The sequence below is a fragment of the Ranitomeya imitator genome, chromosome 2, assembly GCF_032444005.1.
Source record: "Ranitomeya imitator isolate aRanImi1 chromosome 2, aRanImi1.pri, whole genome shotgun sequence".
In the NCBI taxonomy this organism is placed as follows: Eukaryota; Metazoa; Chordata; class Amphibia; order Anura; family Dendrobatidae; genus Ranitomeya; species Ranitomeya imitator.
In genome coordinates, this window is record NC_091283.1 from 763,822,169 (window position 1) to 763,844,664 (window position 22,496).

The window sequence follows — 22,496 nt, forward strand, 5'->3', positions numbered from 1 at the left end:
AACGGTGTCGGTCCCCATTTTTCCACTCGCTCCATTACTTCTCTAATCTTCCTGCTAGAGTAGGGAGGCGGAATATACATCGCGGCAACACACAGCATCACTCCATACAGTATACACCGTAATAGTACATACTGTCCCTCCACGTCCACATATACCTTCACCTCCTCATACTGAACTCCCGCTGGAACCAAGATTGAGACTCCTCTTGCATACGTGGAGAAGGTAGAATGATATCCCCTCTGGATCCATCGTCTATTCAAAACATCCACTTTTTCCCTTACCAAATGCGTCTCCAGCAAGCATATCATTGAGGCCCTTTGGTCTCTTGCATATTGCAAACACGCAGCACGTCTAGATTTCTCCCCTAGGCCTCTCACATTCCAGCACAAAATCTTAAAACGGGTCCCCATCACTTTGCTCATCTTCACTATAAGTATCATCAATTTTGAGCTCAGGCTGTCTAACTACCCTCCCCCCCCCCCCCTCCCAACTCCCCCTCCCACCCTTCCCCCCTCACATCTAACCATTCCACCTCTTTCCAAGTGTGGGGCATCATCGCCCATAGCGAACACTCCGTTTGGCATTACCTTCCCAACCCTCCTCCCACCACTGTACATAACAGGATTTCAGACATTTTGAAAAATAACGTTCTCAAAACATTTTAACTTAGAATTATTTGCACACACAAGAAGTCTGCATAAACTTAAAATATGTCGCAAACCCTTCCTCCCCCTTTCCCAGCAGCCATTACACCATCCCTTTAACTTTAACTGGATATAATCCAGCTCCCTTCTTCCCCCCCCCATACCCCTTGGCTTGTCAATCACATGACTCTTTTCCAACTGACAGATAAGTAAACAACTTCAGACTCTTCCCACAGTTTCAGTCTCCTTTTCCTTTAAGCTTTTTAGCATTAATATCGATCCACTGGGTAGCGTCCTCCGGCTTCTGGAAAAAATGAATTTTATCAAACGCCACCACCCTCAGTCTTGCTGGGAACATCATGGAATACTGCACACCCAATTCCCTCAGCCGTCTCTTGATACCCGTGAACATCATCCGTTGTTTCTGCACCAGAGTAGAATAGTCTGGGTATATAGCAATAGTTTTGACCTTCAACTGTCAGATCCGTCATGTCTCTGGCCTTCCTCAGGATAATGTCTCTGTCTCTATAGTTTAGAATTTTGGCGAGCATGGTACGGGGATTCGCTCCAGGGACAGGTGGTTTCGGCGGGACCCTATGCGCTCTTTCTACCGCGAACACTTTTGTTAGCGCCATATCTCCAAATGTCTCTAACAGCCATTTTTCAATATATTCCGTTGGATTCCTCCCTTCAGCTTTTTCAGGGATGCCCACTATGCGAATATTATTTCTTCTGGACCTGTTCTCAAGGTCCTCATTTTTCGCAGCCAATTCAGCTATTGCTTGAGTGAACTTTTTCTCTGCTTTTTGCAGCTGCACTATATGGTCTTCTGCAGTGCTCACTCTCTCCTCTACCTCCCCCACACGTTTGTCAATCTTCTGCATGGCTGCGTTTATCTGGGCTGTGTCCCCCTTAACCTCCTGTATCTGTATGGTCAGAGATTGTTTACATGAAGAGACTAGCGCAAAAACGTCTCTTAGGGTAGGCTCAGCTTCTGGCGCCATTTCCTCGGGTCCCCCTTCTGCCACCGCCATTTTACTCTCCTTTCTCCCCTGTTGTACCTCATGTTCTCCTGCTGGGCTCTCCTCCTCCTCCTCCTCCTCTTCGGTATCAGCTCCGGCTCCCTCCTCTGCGGCCTCCGCTCTCGCAAACTGCTGGAGCTTTGCCGCTACCTCCATGCGCTTTCTGCATGCGGCGTTCTCCTTGTCTGCCTTTTCCCTCAAGTCGGCGCCATCTTGGATTGCGCCTGCATCCCCGGCTCCCGCGTCCTTCTGCCGTCTCCTGGTCATGTTCGTCGGTTCCAGCGCTACCGAACAGCACCGCCGGCCTCTCCAAGTCTCCCCGCAGCCAGTAAGCCCCCGCAGGGACCAAACAGCAGCGGCTCTGCAGGATTTTACAATATACAGCGGCGGGAGCTCACAGCCGCACGTCCGCTCACATGGACTCTCAGGCCACGCCCCACTGATTCATCTTTAATAGAAGGCACAGTAGCTGCAGCCACTGGGCGATCACGTGTGCCCGCTGTTCTCTTTAGTAGCGCAGGTGTTAGCCGTAGCTGCCGACTGCTGCATCCTGTTGTCATGATGGCTCCACCGCTGCTGCTCCCCCACCTCCCTAACCACAGCAAATATGTCTGGACTATAAGACGCACCCCCCATTTTCCTCCAAATTTTTTGAGGAAAAAAGTGTGTCTTATAATCTGGAAAATACAGTACATGTCTGGTGATAAAAATTCAAGTAACCATCTAGTTAGACATGTTAAGTCATACAGTGAATTTATCATCCTCTCTAACACCCATGTTAAAGCACTGCGACTTTCTGATATACATTTTTTTCCTCATATCTTACCATTTGGTAAATTGGATTTTTTTTTATTGTATGTTTGCTTTTCGATAGGCTGAAAGCTTAAAGGGAACCTGTCACCGCCAAAATCGAGGGTGAGCTAAGCCCACCGGCATCAGGGGCTTATCTACACATTCTGTAATGCTGTAGATAAGCCCCCGATGTATCCTAAAAGATCAGAAAAAGAGGTTATATTATACTCACCTGGGTGGGCGGTCCAATCCGGTGGGCGGTCCAATCCGGTGGGCGTCGCGGTCCGGGGCCTCCCATCTTCATAGGATGACGCCCTCTTCTGGTCTTCGCTGCGGCTCCGGTGCAGGCGTACTTTGTCTGCCCTGTTGAGGGCAGAGCAAAGTACTACAGTGCGCAGGCGCCGGGAAAGGTCAGAGAGGCCCGGCGCCTGCGCACTGCAGTACTTTGCTCTGCCCTCAACAGGGCAGACAAAGTACGCCTGCGCCGGAGCTGTAGCGCGAAGACAAGAAGAGGACGTCATCTGATGAAGATGGGAGGCGCCGGACTGCGACACCCATCGGATCGGACCGGGACCGCCCCTGGGTGAGTATAATCTAACCTCTTTTCTTATCTTTTAGGATACATCTGGGGCTTATCTACAGCGTTACTGAATGCCGTAGATAAGCCCCTGATGCCGGTGGGCTTAGCTCACCCTCGATTTTGGGGGTGACAGGTTCCCTTTAACGCTTCTCACAATGGAGATATAACTGTCATATCAGAGAGTTTCCTACTATTCTATCCAGTCTAGATAATCCTTTGGGAGTAAATAGTTTAGACTCCAGGCTACAATAATTCACCTACACTTTATACATTGCATCACATTATAAGAAAAAGAAAGAACTGCTATTCTCTATACTAGATACAATTTAAGTCAGCTCAGATTTTGCACTGCTTTTCAGTGTCTAGGTGTGCAAGGGTTCAACACCAGTGCTCTCCTCTGTTGCTGCAAGTATGGTGCTGGTCTGGACTGTCAATCAGGAGCACAGGCATCCCCTACAGGCATGCTGGAGGATGGGAGGCAGGGGAGCTGTGTGCTCCAGAAGACACATTGAGGAAACCCTTTAAACTTTGTCTTCTAAATCTGCTGTCTGAGTATTAAATACTTCTCCATCTCACCGGCTGACATGCTAGGGAAGACATGGAAATTTATCAGTCAGGACTGCAAATCTACATAAAACTCTTAAATACTTCAGATTGTGTTTCCCTGTGTGTATGACTTTTATAATCTTTCAGGTGAATGATCTGCGTAAAGAGCTTGAAAGTCGCAGTCTTAGCTCTAAAGGGTTAAAATCTCAGCTAATAGCCCGATTAACGAAGCAGCTCCGCATTGAGGAACAAAAAGAGGAGCAAAAGGAGCAAGAAAAATGTGAAAAAGAAGACGAGGAGGAGGAAGAGCATAAATCTGAGGATGACAAGGAGGTTCGTATACTATCATCTTCAGCGGCATTTTGTTTTTTTGAATTGATGGTGCACATTGACCATAACATGCTCTGTCTTCTTATTAGGAAGAAGAAAGGAAACGTCAAGAAGAAATGGAGCGTCAGCGGCGAGAAAAAAGATATTTATTGCCCGATGAGCCGGCGATTATTGTACATCCAAACTGGTCCGCCAAGAATGGGAAGTTTGACTGCAGTATCATGTCTCTCAGCGTCCTCCTGGATTACCGGATAGAGGACAATAAAGAGCACTCGTTTGAGGTACAGCTTTCCACCGACTTAGGCCGGATTCACACAAGCATATAAAAAATGGCCCTCATTTCATCCTGAAAACTCGCACAATGTTTTTTCTTCACAATTGTTATTGGTTTGCATTTTGTTTGTTTTTTTACAGCAGCAATTATTACAAATTTACAAGACTAAATAGTTTCTTAGGTTAAAGAATTGCAGTGCATTGTAAAAATCAAAGGCTGTATGGAATCCAATCTTTTTGTCAGAACTATAGAATTGAATGGCCGACACTTGGAAATCCAATTTATTTTTACTAACCTGCAGATTCGATCCGTGAACAAAAATCACTCACCTGCACTGCCCCATTGAATAACATTGTTTTGAGCGCTGCCCATTTTTCCTGGACAGCACTTGGATGGAAAATGAGCTTGTGTGAACATATCCTTACCCCTGCTAGAGGCCGGGGTGCTGCTTTACATCGGTGAAGGAGCTCCAGCACTAAACTGGCTCTGGATTGATGGGAGGGTCTTACTATTTAGATCCTCAGCAATCATAAAGTGATCAGATATTCTGGCTGCCGCCTCTGTATAATGGATCCTTGCAAATTTTTACTGTCGTATTTTTTGCATCTTTCCAGGTGTCACTTTTTGCTGAGCTGTTCAACGAAATGCTTCAGAGAGACTTTGGGGTCCGCATATACAGGGAGCTTTTAGCTCTGCCTGAACGGGATGAGAAAAAGGAGAAGAAGATTAAGAAGGAAAAGAAAGATGAGGAAGAAGATGAACCAAAAATCAAACGACGAAAATCTTCAGATGAAAAAGTTAGATTGGAGGAAAGAGATGAAAGAAAGGTATAGACCTACATTGTTTCTTTACGACCCTTTAAGAGAAAAGAAACTGGTCAGCAGAACATGTGCAGTGCTTACAAGCTCTTTACTATTTAGATTGTAAGCACTGCTTTGAAGCTCATTGGGATTGCTGGACTTGGCTGGTGCTTCCTCATCCTGGCCAGCTTCAGCACAGTACGTACAAGCTAGACAGCAGAGGAGGTCGGTCTCCTAGACGACAAGCTGGAAACAAGAGAAATATTAATGCCTCAATAATGGCTTTAAATTTTAATAAGCAGTAAATTGCAAAAGTGCTCATTATTACAGCCACTATCTGCCAAAGTCCATCTGTGAAGATATGAATAACCCTTGAAGTGGGCGACTTGTTACCTTAAAATGGCAGCGGGCCATTGCTTTTCAGAGCAGTTTAATTCTGCCAAAATAATGCAGCGTAAAAAAAAACTGCACTATATTAGAACCCCAGAATTCCATACCAGCGCCCTTTTAATTATTGAGGTCCATCTTTGTTCTTGTATATTTCGTATTAAAGCGGTGGTCCACTACATTGTATAATGCCCCAACCGATGTTAAACCTTGTAAAGATGTTTTTTCTTAAATCCCTCTTTTTTTTCCTCTCTGCCTGTGAGCGGCGTTATCGCTGACTACTCACTCTGCATTGTGTGACCCCAGCTGCAGCCTCCGCTGATATCACATCAACTTCCAGATCTCCTGTATTTCCCCTGGCGTGACCCAGTTACGTGCACCCTGTCCCCAACACCCCTACCGATTGACTGGGTTGTGGGCGAAGCTTTACCGCAAGCCACATCCCAGTATTCAGCGCGCACTTTCGCTCTCTGCTTTCATTAGCCTGCATACTGGGCGGTGACGTGCCATGAAACTCCGCCAAAAGCTCAGTCAGTCGGGAGGGGTGCGCGACTGGGTCACGCCCTGAGGAACGCGACCTCAGCAGATGTCAGCGGCGGCTGCAGCCGGGGTCACGTGATGCCGAGTGCAGTGGACAACCTCTGTAAGGCATAGCTGTGTTAGTTTGTTTGCTCACCACATATAGTAACGATTGTTATTTTATAGAAGGGGGACCGAAAGAGAGAAGATTACCGTGATGAAGAAGAAATCGATGATGATAACCAAGATGATTATGAACCCATCGGAGCAGAAGAGGATGATGGTGACTATGAGGGTCAGATTGACATGATGATGGCTAAGGTCATTTTACTGTTGGGTTATTGTGTCGTGCCGGGGGAGACTGAGGTGTTGATCCTTGCGGTTTCCATATGCCATTTATATGGTCCAGTGGCTCCCATTATCTGGCTACTTAATGTGGACCAGATCTCTAGGATTTTTTGTAGTAATATACATCCATGAGCCTGCAGCAGAAGTGATTATCTTCTCCTTACTTGTCCTCCTTAAACATAATGGAAAATGTATTCTCTTCTGTCTGCCAGCTCTTGTCACGTCTTTTCTTTACAATCTCCATTTAAAAAAAAAAAAAAAGAATCTTTTCTTGGTGGTTGTTCCTCCATTCCTCCTGGAAATGTATGAATACGTTGGCAGCTGGGTGTTACTAGTTGTGGATGTTTCCCTACATATTGCTGATATCTATTTCTTTATGACCATATCAGATTGTGCAGAGGTGCACCTTATTGACAAGATAATGGATAATGCACCACGGTCAATGTATTTCCCGGAGGAATAATAGGCATAATTCTAATAATTCATGCTGCAGCATTATTATTTCATGCCAGATCAAAGCAATTTGTCTTGTGTAGTTTTCACTGAATTTATGATTGTGGGTATGTCAGTATAGCAGAACAGGACCTCCTAAAATACGTTTGTTTTGTGTTACTGTAATTAAAGGGCTCGAGCATATAATGTTTACATGTGATTATCGGCAAAGTTGAAGATGGTTTTTATTTTTCTCTTAGACCGAGATGATGATGACGACGACTCTAGCACCAAAGATAAACGTGATGACAAAAGAGACAGCAAATGCAGCAAAGAATGGCCGAAGGATAAGGTACGTCTCACAGCCAAGGGGCCTTTTCTAATAGCCTTTGACAGGGTGATAACTTGCTGATCGCTGGGGGTCTGACCACAGGGACCCTCACCAGTCTCAGCAGCGAGCGCTGAAATGCTGTATTGTAATGGGACATTTCAGGGCAATTTCTGATTTACCAAATATGTCAATGTAATTACTTGGGTGAAATTCTGCCTACAGAGGTAGTTATAAGCGACCTCTTTTTATCATCCATCCAAGGATCTGGTGCGGCGTCTTACAGCAGCTCTGCATTGGTATTGCTTAAAACTGTGACCTCCTATTTTTATTGCATTTATGACCAATAGCTGTTTATTCCTTTATAACTGAAAGTAAAAAAAAAATAGTAGTGATAAAAATCACCCTACCACTTTGTGTATACAGCTCCTGTGCAGATCTATGTTCACCAGCAGCAGCTGATTAAAGGAAATTTCAAATCAGAGTTTTTCCACGTACCGTATATACTCGAGTATAAGCCGACCCCCCCCCCCTAATTTTGCCACAAAAAACTGGGAAAACTTATTGACTCGAGTATAAGCCTAGGGTGGAAAATGCAGCAGCTACCGGTGAATTTCAAAAATAAAAATAGATGCTCCATACCGTTCATTATGGCCCCATAGCTGTGCCATATAGTGCTCTGCACCGTTCATTCTTGCCCCATAGATGTACCATAGAAAGCTGTGCCATATAGTGCTCTGCACCGTTCATTCTTGCCCCATAGCTGTGCCATATAGTGCTCTGCACCGTTCATTATTGCCCCACAGCTGTGCCATATAGTGCTCTGCGCCATTCATTATTGCCCCATAGCTGCCATATAGTGCTCTGCGCCGTTCATTATTGCCCCATAGCTCTGCCATATAGTGCTCTGTGCCGTTCATTATTGCCCCATAGCTGTGCCATATAAAGCTGTGCCATTGCTGCTGCTGCAATAAAAAAAAAAATGCCATACTCACCTCTCTTGCTTGCAGCTCCCAGCGTCTCTCCGCACTGACTGATCAGGCAGAGGGCGCCGCGCACACTATATACATCATCGCGCCCTCTGACCTGAACAGTCAGAGCAAGAGGACACGAAGACAGAGCAGCGCCCGGCGTGTGGAACGCGGACAGGTGAATATTACATACTTACCTGCTCCCGGCGTCCCGCTCCCTCTGCCTGTCACACGGTCTTCGGTGCCGCAGCCTCTTCCTCTATCAGCGGTCACCGGCACCGCTGATTAGAGAAATGAATATGCGGCTCCACCCCTATGGGAGGTGGAGCCGCATATTCATTTCTCTAATGAGCGGTCCCACGTGACCACTGAACAGGGGAAGAGCTGCAGCACCGAAGACCGTGTGACGGGCAGGGGCAGCGTCAGGACCGCCGGGACTAGGTGAGTATGCCTCAGCGCCCTCTCCCCCTCACCCGCCGACCCTGCCGCCCACCGTGACTCGAGTATAAGCCGAGAGGGGCACTTTCAGCCCAAAATTTTGGGCTGAAAATCTCGGCTTATACTCTAGTATATACGGTAATATGAGAACATCATAATGTAGAGACAGATACCCTGATTCCAGTGAATTGACATTTTTGGGAATACAATGTGTGAACCTTCCCTTATTTCCCTGCTCCCTGTTTTCCTAATCTAAGCACTGTACAACCACTAGTGGTCACAGCGGGTGTATAATAAACATTTTACATATTTATGAATGGACGCCATTTTTTTACATCTAGCTAGATCCATCTGTATATCTCTATATAGAGGATCACACTATTTATCTTTGTCTTTTCACCAGAACGTTCAAATATTTTCTGTCCTCCGTAACTTTTATAACTTTCACCTGACTTGTCATTCTTTTCTCAGGAGAAGGAGAAGAAACTGATGGTTACAATGAATAAAGATCTGCTCATGGCTTTTGTGTATTTTGATCAAAGCCATTGTGGCTACTTGTTGGAGAAGGATTTGGAAGAAATAATTTATACTCTCGGGCTGCATCTCTCTCGGGCTCAGGTACATGATCTCTGCTATAGTCTGCCTGCATTAAACACATAGGTGGTATTCATGTGGTGGGTCACGAAGGCTCAGCTGACTGTGGGAGACCCTGACACTGGATATCCACTGATCAGCCATTTTGGAGTCACTGAGCAGGACACGGCATTCACGATTTATCCTGCAGCATTGCACAGATATGTAAAATGTTTTCAGAGCTAAATATGCTGTTTGCAGCAGTTTTTTCTAAGTAACAGATGGGGCTTTAATCTTTAAGTACAAGTGTGGTGTCCCAACATGCTAAAACAGCGCCCGGGATAGAGGACAGCCCCTCTAGTAGTATATTCCTGCAAATAATCTGTATTAAGGATCCATATTCATTAACTCATGAATTACCAACTTCTGTTTCTTTTTTTTGTTCCAAATCTATTTATTGCATTTGCTCCTGTTTTTGTGCTTTGCACCTATTTTTCGTTTGCACCCAAATCAACTTTCCATTTTTTGGGTCACTTTTGCTTTTATTTTTTTAGTTTGCCACTGTGGGCATACTTAAGGGTTTTCCGATGTTTTGCCCTAATACATCATTTGCGACTTTTCAATAAGTCATACATTTTGTTGCAAATGTACTTAAGTGCTCCCTTTTGGAGTGATCGTATGTACACTGCAATTTTTTGGGGGGAAAAAGAATGAAAAAAAATAACCATGTGCGCCATTTTTATGAATTTGGCTACAGTAAATGTCAGCGAATGGCACAAGACAGAAAATTAAAAGGTTAAAAAATGAACCAAAAAAAGCACAAATGATGCATTGTGTCCTTTGTATCGATTAGTTGCTTGTTAGGGAGCAGTCACATTGCATTTTCGAGTGCGTTCGTAGTATTGACAGGCAGTGGCTTATGTCACCCCGTAGTTTTACTGTGCCATGTATATTTCTTAAGCAATGTCTCTGAAGATTAGCCTAGTGGGCTTATGCTTATATTTTAAAGAAATGAATGGAGGCCAAAGAGACCCCGCTAATGGTCCCTGTCGGGTGAATGGGCGTCCTGGATGCCACACGTTGTGTCGTCGTATCATGCTGTTTTCTGACAGAGGGAAACTGCATACACACAGAAGACACGAAACATCAGTGAATCTCAAATATTTGTTTCCTACAGGTAAAAAAACTCTTTAGTAAAGTAATGCTGAAGGAATCCTGTTACTACCGCAAATTAACGGACACTTGTACCGATGACGGCAGCCACGAGGAGCTGGAGTCCAACCAGGAAGACCTTCTAGGTACTGGTGACGCACTGCAATGTCCATGGTTGCTGGGGTTTTTGTGTTTAGATTTTCATGTAACCCTTACAAGCTCAGTCTCAGACTGCATTACTTTTGATCTAGGAAATCGATTGCTTTTGCCATCAACAATGGCAAGATCTGGAGTATCGGCGGTAGAAGAGAAAAGTGGCCTTATTGTCTATAATGGAGCAATGGTCGATATTGGAAGTCTCCTACAGAAATTAGAAAAGAGTGAAAAGGCGCGGGCCGAGCTAGAACAGAGGCTCCAGACTCTCCAGTGTAAAACAGGTACCAGTGACCGTAACGTGGGCAGATGGAAAGTATGTACGAGGACCATTCCAAATGGCCCCTGGATTAGAGAGTGTACTGAACATTGAGGACTAAAGCTGGCCAGGCCTTTGCAGACTTTGCTCTGTATAGTAATCAGCTTTTTGTTGTATACAGGTTGACCTCTTTCAGAAAGCTTTGCCATAGGCTGTGATAGTTATACCCCCTCCCCCACCCACTGCTTGCCATTCCCAGGTCCAACATTGGCTCTTTAGGCCATGTTCACACAGTGCGTTTTTTACTGCGGAACCGCCGCGATTTTGCCGCTGCGGCTCCGCAGCTGTTTTCCATGCAGTGTACAGTACACTGTACCCTATGGAAAACAGGAACCACTGTGCACATGATGCGGGAATCGGGAAAAAAAGCCGCGCTGAATAGCCGCGGTAAAAAAGAAGTACCATGTCACTTCTTTTTGCAAAACTGCAGCGGTTCTGCACCCATTGACCTCCATTGTGAGGTCAAACCCGCAGTAAAACCCGCAGATGAAAAATATATCTGCGGGTTTTACTGCGGTTTGTGGTGCAGAACCGCTGCAGTGTGGCTGCCCCCGTGCCCCAATCCCACCCCCCCATGCTCCGATGCCACCCCCCGTGCCCTCATCTCCCCCCCTTATACTTACCCGGCCTCCCGGTGTCCGTCCAGCCGTCCTCTCCCTGGGCGCCGCCATCTTGCAAAATGGCGGGCGCATGCGCAGTGCGCCCGCCGAATAGGCCGGCAGATTCGTTCCAAAGTGCATTTTGATCACTGAGATATAACCTCTCTCAGTGATCAAAGTAAAAAAAAATAGTAAATGACACCCCCCCCTGTCACCCCCATAGGTAGGGACAATAAAAAAATTAAGAATTTTTTTTTTTTTTTTCCATTAAGGTTAGAATAGGGTTAGGGGTAGGGTTAGGGTATTTTCAGCCTTTTTAACCCTAAAAAAACTTCCTAGAAAACACACAGACTTTGCATAGAAAACTGCATAAAAAAACGCATCAAAAAACGCACCAAAAAAGCACCAAAAAAAGGACCTGCGTTTTCTGCCAAGAGCTGCGGTTTTTAGTCCTGAAAAAAAGGAGGGAAATCAGGAACGTGTGAACATACCCTTACAGCTGCCCCGGTCTCAGTTTGGCTGCAGCAGTGATGTCCAATCAACCATGCTGCAGCCAGTCACTGAACTCAGTGGCTTGTGATGTCTACACAGGCAGCATTTCAGAGCTCAGTGTTTGGTTGCAGCGCTGTCGACGTATTGTCACAGCTGCAGCCAAACATTTCTGCCCAAAAGCTCTATGTGCAGATAGCCGAAAAGAGGACAACGCTTTTAAGAGCACAAAAATGTTAAGTGCAGAAGACTCATGTTTAAGTCTGGGAATCTCATGTTTCTTGTTCGTGATATTGAATAATAAGTAGTATTCGCTTTGTAGCATTTAATTGGAATCAGTCAGCAGGTTTTGCTGTGTAATCTAAGAGCAGCGCAGTGTAGGGGCAGAGATCCTCATTGCAGAGATATGTCACTTTCCCGTTCATCTCATTGGGGGGCACAGGAACCGTGGGATAGTCTGCTGACACTATTAATACTGCAGACCATACCTCGCCTGCTAGCATCAGTTTGATGTGAGGTCTGTCAGACCTGTCTCAGCTTAGCTCAGTACTTGAGTTTATCCTTTATGCCGTCTCTGTCCCCTCCGTATCTTAATCCTGCTCACCTACAGTCCTTGATGCCTGGGTTGGAGAGTGCTGGCAGTGCTTCCATTCTTTCACCTCCCATGGGAGCCCTGGTCATATTTGTCTGTCTGGTGTTAATGCAGATAATCTGAACAATCGACTTCTGATACATTGCCTGGTTCCTCAGGGCGTGTGGACATTTTACGCCTCTGAGGGTCTCCCAAGTAGCCTACCGCCTACACTAGAGCTTCCCCCAGTGGGCTACGGGTCAGGGCACATGTCTGGGCTCTTCCATATTCCAGATGAATCTTTGCCTTTCCTTAGTAGGGCAGGATTCTCTTTGTCCCAGCTTGCTCTGAATATTGTGGAGGCTGGTTCTGCTGAGCATTCTGCAATTGTCTGTCTAGAACTCCTATTCATGGTGGCAGATGCCCGCAAGCACTAGCTTCCCTATGCTACCCAATTTTTTGTTCATGTAGTTTATCAGCAGGATTGTCGGGTCCGCAGTTTGGAAAGCTCTACCCCTATCAGATCCAGTTTGTCTGTCTAGAGTAAAGGTACCTTCACATATAACGATATTGTTAACGATAGCGTTGCTTTTTGTGACGTAGCAACGATATCGTTAATAAAATCGTTGTGTGACAGCGACCAACGATCAGGCCCCTGCTGGGAGATCGTTGGTCGCTGAAGAAAGTCCAGAACTTTATTTCGTCGCTGGACTCCCTGCTGACATCGCTGGATCGGCGTGTGTGACACCGATCCAGTGATGTCTTCACTGGTAACCAGGGTAAACATCGGGTAACTAAGCGCAGGGCCGCGCTTAGTAACCCGATGTTTACCCTGGTTACCATCCTAAAAGTAAAAAAAACAAACACTACATACTTACCTACCGCTGTCTGTCCTCCAGCGCTGTGCTCTGCACTCCTCCTGTACTGGCTGTGAGCGTCGGTCAGCCGGAAAGCAGAGCGGTGACGTCACCGCTCTGCTTTCCGGCCGCTGTGCTCCCAGTCAGTACAGGAGGAGAGCAGAGCACAGCGCTGGAGGACAGACGGCTGTAGGTAAGTATGTACTGTTTGTTTTTTTTACTTTTAGGATGGTAACCAGGGTAAACATCGGGTTACTAAGCGCGGCCCTGTGCTTAGTAACCCGATGTTTACCCTGGTTACCGGCATCGTTGGTCGCTGGAGAGCTGTCTGTGTGACAGCTCTCCAGCGACCAAACAGCGACCCGGATCGTTGTCGGTATCGCTGCAGCGTCGCTAAATGTGAAGGGGCCTTTAGGGAACAAAGGCCTTAGAGGGGGGTATTCCCATCTCCAATATGTAGTAAGTGTAATAATATTAGCAAATACCTCCAGTTAGAAATGTAGTTTAGTTTTTTCTGATTCACTATGTCTCCTTCCTTATGTGCAGGCATTGCCGGAACTTGGGCATCCATGGTTACCACTACTGATATAGTGTTTTAGCTAGTTGGTAGTGGTCTTAACCATGGATACCTAAGGTCCTGCAATGCCTGCACATGAGGAAAGAGACATAGCGAATCAGAAAAACTACACTACATTTCTAACTGGAGGTATTTGCTAATATTATCACACCTAGCACATATGGGGGTAGGATCTTGGAGATGGGAATACCCCTTTAAGGGTCACTTTACTGCTATTTAATTTAGCATCTGTGTAATAGGTGAAAACTTATGGGCAATGTCTGTTTGTATTGCAACATCCTTCTTTTAACATGTTTGCATGCCTGTATTGAGCTAGGACAGACTCCCAAGAGTCATGTTCCCACCTTGACTTTCCTGGTCCAGCAGAATGTAACTTGTAGGCCATGGGCCGAAGCTGCCTGTCCAGTCCAGGCAAGGTGAACTCGTGGCCACCATGATAACCCCCCCCCCCCCCCCGGACCCGGTAGATCTCTAGTGGTGCCTGTCGCCCTTCCGACTTCCCCCACCATTTGCCGACTCCTCCTCTGGGACAATAGTCTGGAGGGGCTCAGACCGTTCCCCTTTGTGGGATTCTCTGACTTTTCACTTTAATGAGAGGATTGCTCTCCTTCTTTTAGGTTCTACACCTCTCATCTTCCTGAGAGGTTCTCACATAATCTGACAGTCAGAGCTTTGCTTCTTTATCTGAGAAAAACCCGTTTCTCATAGTCTTCATTGGGGGACACCGCATCCACCCTTGGTTGCCCGGTTAGGCATGCATTTGCTTTGTTTTTCTCTCAAGATGTAATTCGGATTATTTATTTTGATGTTTTATTTCCTTTTTGGGCTTCTACTGCTTTCTCACTAAACTGGAGAGCCTGATGCTAGCAGGCAAGGTATAGTCTGCAGGGGAGGAGACCATTTTCAATTAGATGTATTAATAGTGTCAGCCTCCAGGTGGTAGCAGACCATCCCATGGTTTCAGTGTCCCTCAATGAAGACTCCGAGAATCATATTTTAGGCTATGTGCACACGTTCAGGATTTCTTGCAGAAATTTCCTGAGAAAAACCTGAAATTTTCTGCAAGAAATCTGCATGCGTTTTTTGTGCGGTTTTTTTTTTTTGCGCGTTTTTACCGCATTTTTGGTGCGTTTTTTTTTTTTTTTTTGCTGATTTTTCCAGACCTTTCCCAATGCATTATATAGTGGGAAATCTGCAAAAAATCCGCAAAATTAATGAACATGCTGCATTTTTTACCGCGATGCGTTTTTTTCGCAGAAAAAAACGCATCATGTGCACAAACATTGCGGAATTCATTCTAAATGATGGAATGCATTATGTATGCTGTTTTTTGCAGTTTTATAGTGTTTTTATAGCGAAAAAACGAGAAAAATCAGCAACGTGTGCACACAGCCTTATAGTGAGTACCAAAAATCTACTTTGGGGTTGCTTGCTGTTATTTTCATAAAATCGGTTTTCTCTGCTGCAGATCTAGCAGTTCTCTGAATGCTGAGCTCTGTATAACTGTGTCCACACGACTGATTGGCAGTTTTATGCCTATGCACAGTGTACATAGAAAGCTGGCAATCAGTAGCAGGTGGACTACATGAGACAAGGCAACAAGTCCTCTAGTGATAATTTACTGATAAACAGTGATATTTCTGGGTTGCTTTTTGCAGTTTCAATAAGTGACACATCGCTGGAATCAGGGTCTCTGTCCCTACGTCATGCTGCTTTCAGATTACATAGCAAAAATCTGGTGACCTATTCCCTTTAAAAACAATGTTAACAGAAAACAAATCTATACTTAATTTGTTGCAGAGGAAGATGAGAAGTCAATGTCCCAACTAGAATCCTCTAATAAAAGCTTGTCTGGGGAGTTGAAAGACACAAAATGTGATCTGAGCCACTTACGTGAGAGCTTGAAAGCCTTGGAAGATACAAACTGCCAATATGAGGACCAACTAAACAAGACCCTGAGAGAACTGTCTGCGACCATGGAGGGGATCCAGAGTGTGCTCAACAAGGTATGTACTGCTGTACAGCACTTACATATTGCTTCAATATAATAAAAACCAAAAAAGAAAAAAGCAGAACGGCACCAAGATGTGGCAATAGCTGATGAATCACATTAGGCAACTCATATTAATCAGATCCTCTTTTAACTGCATAACGGTGGTGGTTTCCAAACACATGGTGGTGCTCAACTTTAAAGTGGCATGTAGAAGAAATTCATAAAAAAAATGGATGTGGCACTCAACAAACGTTTTGTAAAAGTCCTTTTATTCTCCCACTTTGTTAGGGTTGAGGACGTTGCATCAAGGGGTGACGGGTACATAAGAGGGTGCAAGGAGGTAAAGATAGCACGATGGCCGTTTCACGCCGACTGCGCTTCAACGGGATCTCATGATTCCCTCATGATTCCTCTGTATATTACCTGTGTGAATAGGGTTCAGAGAGGAAATGTCCATGTGGACACGCTGAGTGGAACAGCTTTTGTGCAGATAGTCCACAAGGAGTGGTGGGTAACTCCCCAGTCTTGTAGACACAAGAGAACAGTTCACACCGGTAATATACAGATGATCAGGTTTTTAAATACCGTATATACTCAAGTATAAGCTGACCCCCCTAATTTTGCCACAAAAACCTGGGAAAACTTAATGACTCGAGTATAAGCCTAGGGTGGAAAATGCAGCAGCTACCAGTAAATTTCAAAAGTAAAAATAGATACCAATAAAAGTAAAATTAATTGAGACATCAGTAGGTTAATTTTTTTTGAATATCCATATTGAATCAGGAGCCCCATATAATGCTCCATAAAGTTTGATAGGCCCCATTAGATGCTCCATATTAAAATATGCCCCATATAATCCTGCATAAATGGTAATAAGGGCCCCATAAGATGCTCCATAGAGATATTTGCCCTATATAGTACTGCACAAACGTTATGGCCCCATAAGATGCTCGATACAGTCACTTGCCCCATTTAGTGCTGCACAAACGTTATGGCCCCATAAGATGCTCCATACAGCCACTTGCCCCATATAATGCTGCACAAACGTTATGGCCCCATAAGATGCTCCGCATAGTCACTTGCCCCATATAATGCTGCACAAACATTATGGCCCCATAAGATACTCCATACAGTCACTTGCCCCTTATAGTGCTGCACAAATGTTATGGCCCCATAAGATGCTCCATACAGTCACTTGCCCCATATGCTGTGGCTGCAATAAAAAAAAAAAATCACATACTCACCTCTCCGTCGCTCAGGCCCCCGGCACTTTCAATATTCACCGCTCCTCGTTCTGGTGCGGCTCCGTCTTCAACACTGACGTTCAGGCAGAGGGCGCGCACTGACCACGTTACCGCGCCCTCTGACCTGAGTGTTACAGCCAGAGGACGCTGTAGACGGAGCCGCACCGGAACGAGGACAGGTGAATATCGCACAGCGCTCCCCTCCACGTTATACTCACCTGCTCCTGGCGCGATGCAGTCCCTGCTTCTCCCGGCGCTGCATCTTCTTCCTGTATTGAGCGGTCACAGTTACCGCTCATTACAGTAAAGAATATGCGGCTCCACCCCTATGGGAGGTGGAGCCACATCTTAATTACTGTAATGAGCGGTACCATGTGACTGCTCAGTATAGGAAGAAGCTGCAGCGCTGGAAGAAGCAGGGACGTGCAGGGACCGCACCAAAGTAGGTGAGTATAATTAGACAGCCCCCGCTCCCCCTCCCCTGCCGACCCCTGGGTATGACTCAAGTATAAGCCGAGAGGGGGACTTTCAGCCCCAAAAAATAGGCTGAAAATCTCGGCTTATACTCGAGTATATACGGTACATCAGATAGGGATTGCATACATCAGTTAGGACTGCTCTATATGGGTATACCTTGACGTTTGGTGGAGCAGCTTCGTATACATTTTTTTGCAAAAAACGTATCAACCAAATACCCTGTTTATTTACATCTTTTTACTAGCACTTGCAGATTACTGTGATTTTTTTTTTCTCTTAAACTGAGTTTTTGTTTTTACTATACTCTTTTGTGTCTTCAAGTTGTTTAATTTTGTAGCAAAAAAAAAAGATCACAGACATGGCACAAAACTAAAGTCATTTCAAATGGCAACTTTATGAGTTTAAGAAACGCTAAAAGAAATCAAGAACAAAAAATGTTCTAGTCAGTAATGGTTACTTTTTTAACCAAGCATAGGGGACAAATTATGGAATCACTCAATTCTGAGGAAAAAAATTATGGAATCACCGTGTACATTTTCATACCCAAAACTAACACCTGCATCAAATTAGATCTGGTCATTAGTCTGCATCTAAAAAGGAGTGATCACACCATGGAGAGCTGTTGCAGCAAGTGGACTGACATGAATCATGGCTCCAATAAGAGATATGTCAATTGAAACAAAGGAGAGGATTATCAAACTCTTAAAAGAGGGTAAATCATCACACAATGTTGCAAAAGATGTTGGTTGTTCACAGTCAGCTGTGTCTAAAATCTGGACCAAATATAAACAACATGGGAAGGTTGTTAAAGGCAAACATACTGGTAGACCAAGGAAGACCTCAAAACGTCAAGATCGGAAACTTAAAGCAATATGTCTCCAAAGCAGGAAATGCACAACAAAACAAATGAGGAACGAATGGGTGGAAACTGGAGTCAATGTCTGTGACCGAACTGTAAGAAACCACCTAAAGGAAATGGGATTTACATACAGAAAAGCTAAACTAAAGCCATCATTAACACCTAAACAGAAAAAAACAAGGTTACAATGGGCTAAGGAAAAGCAATTGTGGACTGTCGATGACTGGATGAAAGTCATATTCAGTGATGAATCGCAAATCTGCATTGGGCAAGGTGATGATGCTGGAACTTTGGTTTGGTGCCGTTCCAATGAGATTTATAAAGCGGACTGAAGAGAACATGCAAATTTCCACAGTCATTGATGATATGGGGCTGCATGTCAGGTAAAGGCACTGGGGAGATGGCTGTCATTACATCTTCAATAAATGCACAAGTTTATGTTGATACTTTGGACACTTTTCTTATCCCATCAATTGAAAGGATGTTTGGGGATGATGAATTCATTTTTCAAGATGATAATGCATCCTGCCATAGAGCAAAAACTGTGAAAACATTCCTTGAAAAAAGACACATAAGGTCAATGTCATGGCCTGCAAATTGTCCGGATGTCAATCCAATTGAAAATCTTTGGTGGAAGTTGAAGAAAATGGTCCATGACAAGGCTCCAACCTGCAAAGCTGATCTGGCAACAACAATCAGAGAAAGTTGGAGCCAGATTGATGAAGAGTACTGTTTGACATTCATTAGGTCCATGACTCAGAGACTGCAAGCTGTTATAAAAGTCAGAGGTGGTGCAAGAAAAAAAATACTAGTGATTGGTGTGTTTTTTTGTTTTTGTTTTTCATGATTCCATAATTTTTTCCTCAGAATTGAGTGGTTCCATAATTTTTCCCCTAAGGATGGTTAAAAAAAAAAAGTAACCATTACTGACTACCACATTTTTTGTTCTTGATTTCTTTTAGTGTTTATTAAAGCCAGAAAGTTGCCATTTGAAATGACTGTAGTTATGTGCCATGTCTGTCATCTGCTTTTTTTCTACAAAATTAAACAACTGAATGAACATCCTCCAAGGCCGGTGATTCCATAATTATTGCCAGGGGTTGTATTAGTGTGGATGCAGCAGAGCTGTAACACATTCAGCTTTGCTTCATCCATACTAATATATTCGGCTCTGCTGTATTCATACTAATCAAGTAGGACAATGCATGGAAATATGAGATGGGTTGATCTGAGGACACACTAATTGTTTTCCCCAAAAAATCAATTATTTGAATTTAGAGTACAGGTAGACCTATACATATGTGCACTTACTGGTCCTAATAACTAGTTTGCACCACATTGAGAAGTATTTTACCAAAGTTTAGCGCTAAGGAAACAGGAGATTGGAGGCTGACACAGTTCAGGGTGACAGGCACCGATCAGGAGAATGTTCTGGGGCCAAATGATGGAAGAGAGGTAAAGCAAGGGGAGCGCAGCAGCTGTGTCAGGAGCTGAAGAGCAGATGGAGCGAGGCTGCCAGGGACTTTTGTGGCGTTGGATTGTAGTTTCAATGCTAAAGCACACAGGAAAAAGACTTCCGATTTCTACATAGAACTATGAAGTATTAATCTGGTCTATTTTTAATCATGTTATGCCATAGATCTAAAAAAAAATTAGCTGCGTAGAAAGGCAAAATTAACAATTGTAAGTACACAGTGCTATATAATATTATTGCAATATAATAAGCTATCAGAGGCTAGCACATAGGCCTTTATTTAAAAAAAAGTGATCAGGAGTGCCAAGAACTGGATGATGGATGATGATACTGTTTTCCATTGCTGATTATTTCTTGTGTTCACAGAATCCAGCAACATCTGAAGATCACAAGTCAAAGGAGAACGGAGCCAGCTTTTGATGCCTCTTTCACTCCTGTCTTGGAGGAAGAAGAATAATGTTAAATAATATAATGCAAATTGTTTTTGGAGTGTAGAGAGGCGGAGGATGTAGTTGTACTTAATATTTAATGGAAGAAAGTTGTATATAGTTTTATGAATGTGTGATGTGCCGCCTCTACATCCTGGACCGGATCGAGCAGAATATACATATTTTGGAAATGTTTAGGAGAAGTTAAATAGCAAAATAACAAAATAGATTGTATTAAAATGGATCCTAAATATATATTATATATTTTTTTCTTTTTTTGTTATCCCTTCTGCTTTTTATGTACATATTAAAAATAATCTAATTGGGAAAGATTTCAATTTATTTTTATCTGGTCTTTTAATATGTTAAGAGGAGATATTCCCTGCTGAACGTAGAAGACTTACTAAGCAATAATACAAACTACATAAAATAAGGTGTGTAATACAGCAAAATTACTGGGGCAAATTAAGATTTTTCTTCTGTGTACAGCAAGCAATTTTCAAGTGTATGCTTTCTGCTAAAGGCCCGTACAATGCCACTCGGAAAGTATGTACGTCTGGTTTCAATTAAAGCTTTCTCCCCCTCACTGCGCAGGCGTCTTTGTTACCTGGCTGTTATTTATCGGTGTGTACGCTACATCCCGTACTTGCTTCAAATAACATTTTGTGATCGATCAGTTTAATGGTGATTTAATTATTTAGCTTCATAGTTTTGAAAACGATGCACCGCTGGAAGCAAGGACAACTTTCACATTTCTGACCTGGTACAAATAAACCCTACATTTTAAAATGAAAGTTTCATACAGATTCCCCCCCTCCTCATCCTATATACTTTTTGTGAAATCAGCGCTGAATTGCTAATGGTGCAATCCGTTGTAAAAAGTCTGTCACTTAGAAATCCACAACTCTAGCCAATTTATGCTTCAGATTTTTTACACTGAGGGGAAAAGATTTCATAGAATCTCATAACAATGCTGCTACTGCAATATCCACTGTGTAGACACCCGTGTACATGAACCTAGCCTGCAGCTCAGAGCATATACGTCTCTAATATATAGTTTTTTTCTAATAAGTGCTATAGCCCCAATCAATTAAGACTGGTGTTGTGCACTCCAGCCTTAGGGTGCTTTTGCATTGTGTTCCGACACCCATTCAGTGGCACTGTTGTGGCTGTATGTCCAACCCCCCCTATAAAAACTGATTCTGATGTATGGGCCAACCTGGCCATATACTGACTATAATGGTGCTGGCAGAGGGAACGTGCACTCTGACGTGCATCATTGTTGAGCGTGTACAACTACTGGAGGCTAACACGTATAAGACCCTCCAAGTGGAGGGTGGGGAGGAAAAGTTTGCAGACACAGTATGGGTGGGAGGAAATGCATGTAAGACCATATAGGCTGGGGAATGTGTGAAGAGACAATATGGGCAGAGGGTGAATATGTGTAGACACAGTATGGGCAGGAGGGGAATGTGAGCAGGTTTATTATGGGTAGGGAGAGGAAATGTGTGAAGAGACTGTATGGGCAAGGGGAGAGGCCATAAGAATGAAAGTAAGAGGGTCATATTTTGTGTAGGGAGCATCGGTGAAGGGCTATTTATTCATGGGTACAGCATAAGGAAGATATATTTGCACAGGAGCATTAAAATGGCACTTCTTTTTAAGGTCACTGTGTCACCATGTGCTGCAGAAGATTGGATATGATGTATGGCTGAAGAAACGAGCTGTGGATGCGAGAAATGAGTATGCCAGCGTCCCTGCATGGAGGGGGAAGGGGACACCATGCAGGGGTGTTGGCAATAGTGTTACAGTACCTTCTCTCTCCTTTACGCCCCCTCTTCTTCAAGCCCGAGAGGACACTGCAGCGAAGATGAAGACCTCTTCACAGACTCCCATGACTTCAATTCAGTACCACGACTTCTGTCCACTAGAAGAAAAGTGACATCTCTCAGCATCTTCACGAGTAGGATGCTTCTCTCCATCAAGTTATCCTCAGCATAAGATGAAGTGGGCGTAGTACTTGGAACTGGGCATGAGGAAGTTGCTTTCTGTTTATCGAGACTGGCTACCACATCGGAAGATTCAAGGACCAACTAGTGTTCCTCCACCTGGTTGGTGGATTGCAGAGACTTGGAAGATTCCACCGCATTGATGTTCACTTCACTAGATAACCTAGAAACAGGATACCTCCTCAGGGTCCGTCTTCAGCCTAATCTCCCAGATGACATGTTCACGAGGCAGATCATTGGTACAGTCATCAGGACTGTGTGGAAACATCTTCTCTGCTTCCCTTTCTTCGGAGACGCTAGCAGACCTGGTG

General features: G+C 44.3%; 1 protein-coding gene across 4 annotated transcripts in view; it reads left to right on the forward strand.

The window, feature by feature from the left end:
• Window positions 1-20,765, forward strand: part of CCAR1 (cell division cycle and apoptosis regulator 1) — a 92,781-nt gene extending 72,016 nt beyond the window's left edge. Inside the window, exons 16-25 of one of the 4 annotated variants that reach the window (XR_011318508.1) lie at window positions 3,732-3,917; window positions 4,004-4,195; window positions 4,803-5,015; window positions 6,081-6,215; window positions 6,935-7,026; window positions 8,883-9,029; window positions 10,162-10,282; window positions 10,388-10,573; window positions 15,502-15,707; window positions 20,115-20,765. Coding sequence is in view for 3 of the 4 variants with exons in the window: in XM_069753401.1 (XP_069609502.1) it covers window positions 3,732-3,917; window positions 4,004-4,195; window positions 4,803-5,015; window positions 6,081-6,189; window positions 6,935-7,026; window positions 8,883-9,029; window positions 10,162-10,282; window positions 10,388-10,573; window positions 15,502-15,707; window positions 20,115-20,168 (1,506 nt within the window). In the remaining variant the exon portion in view is untranslated. Of the gene's footprint in view, window positions 1-3,731; window positions 3,918-4,003; window positions 4,196-4,802; window positions 5,016-6,080; window positions 6,216-6,934; window positions 7,027-8,882; window positions 9,033-10,161; window positions 10,283-10,387; window positions 10,574-15,501; window positions 15,708-20,114 lie in introns of those variants that run through there. The other 3 variants (XM_069753401.1, XM_069753402.1, XM_069753403.1) reach the window with 3 other exon arrangements.
• Window positions 20,766-22,496: the final 1,731 nt, after the last annotated feature.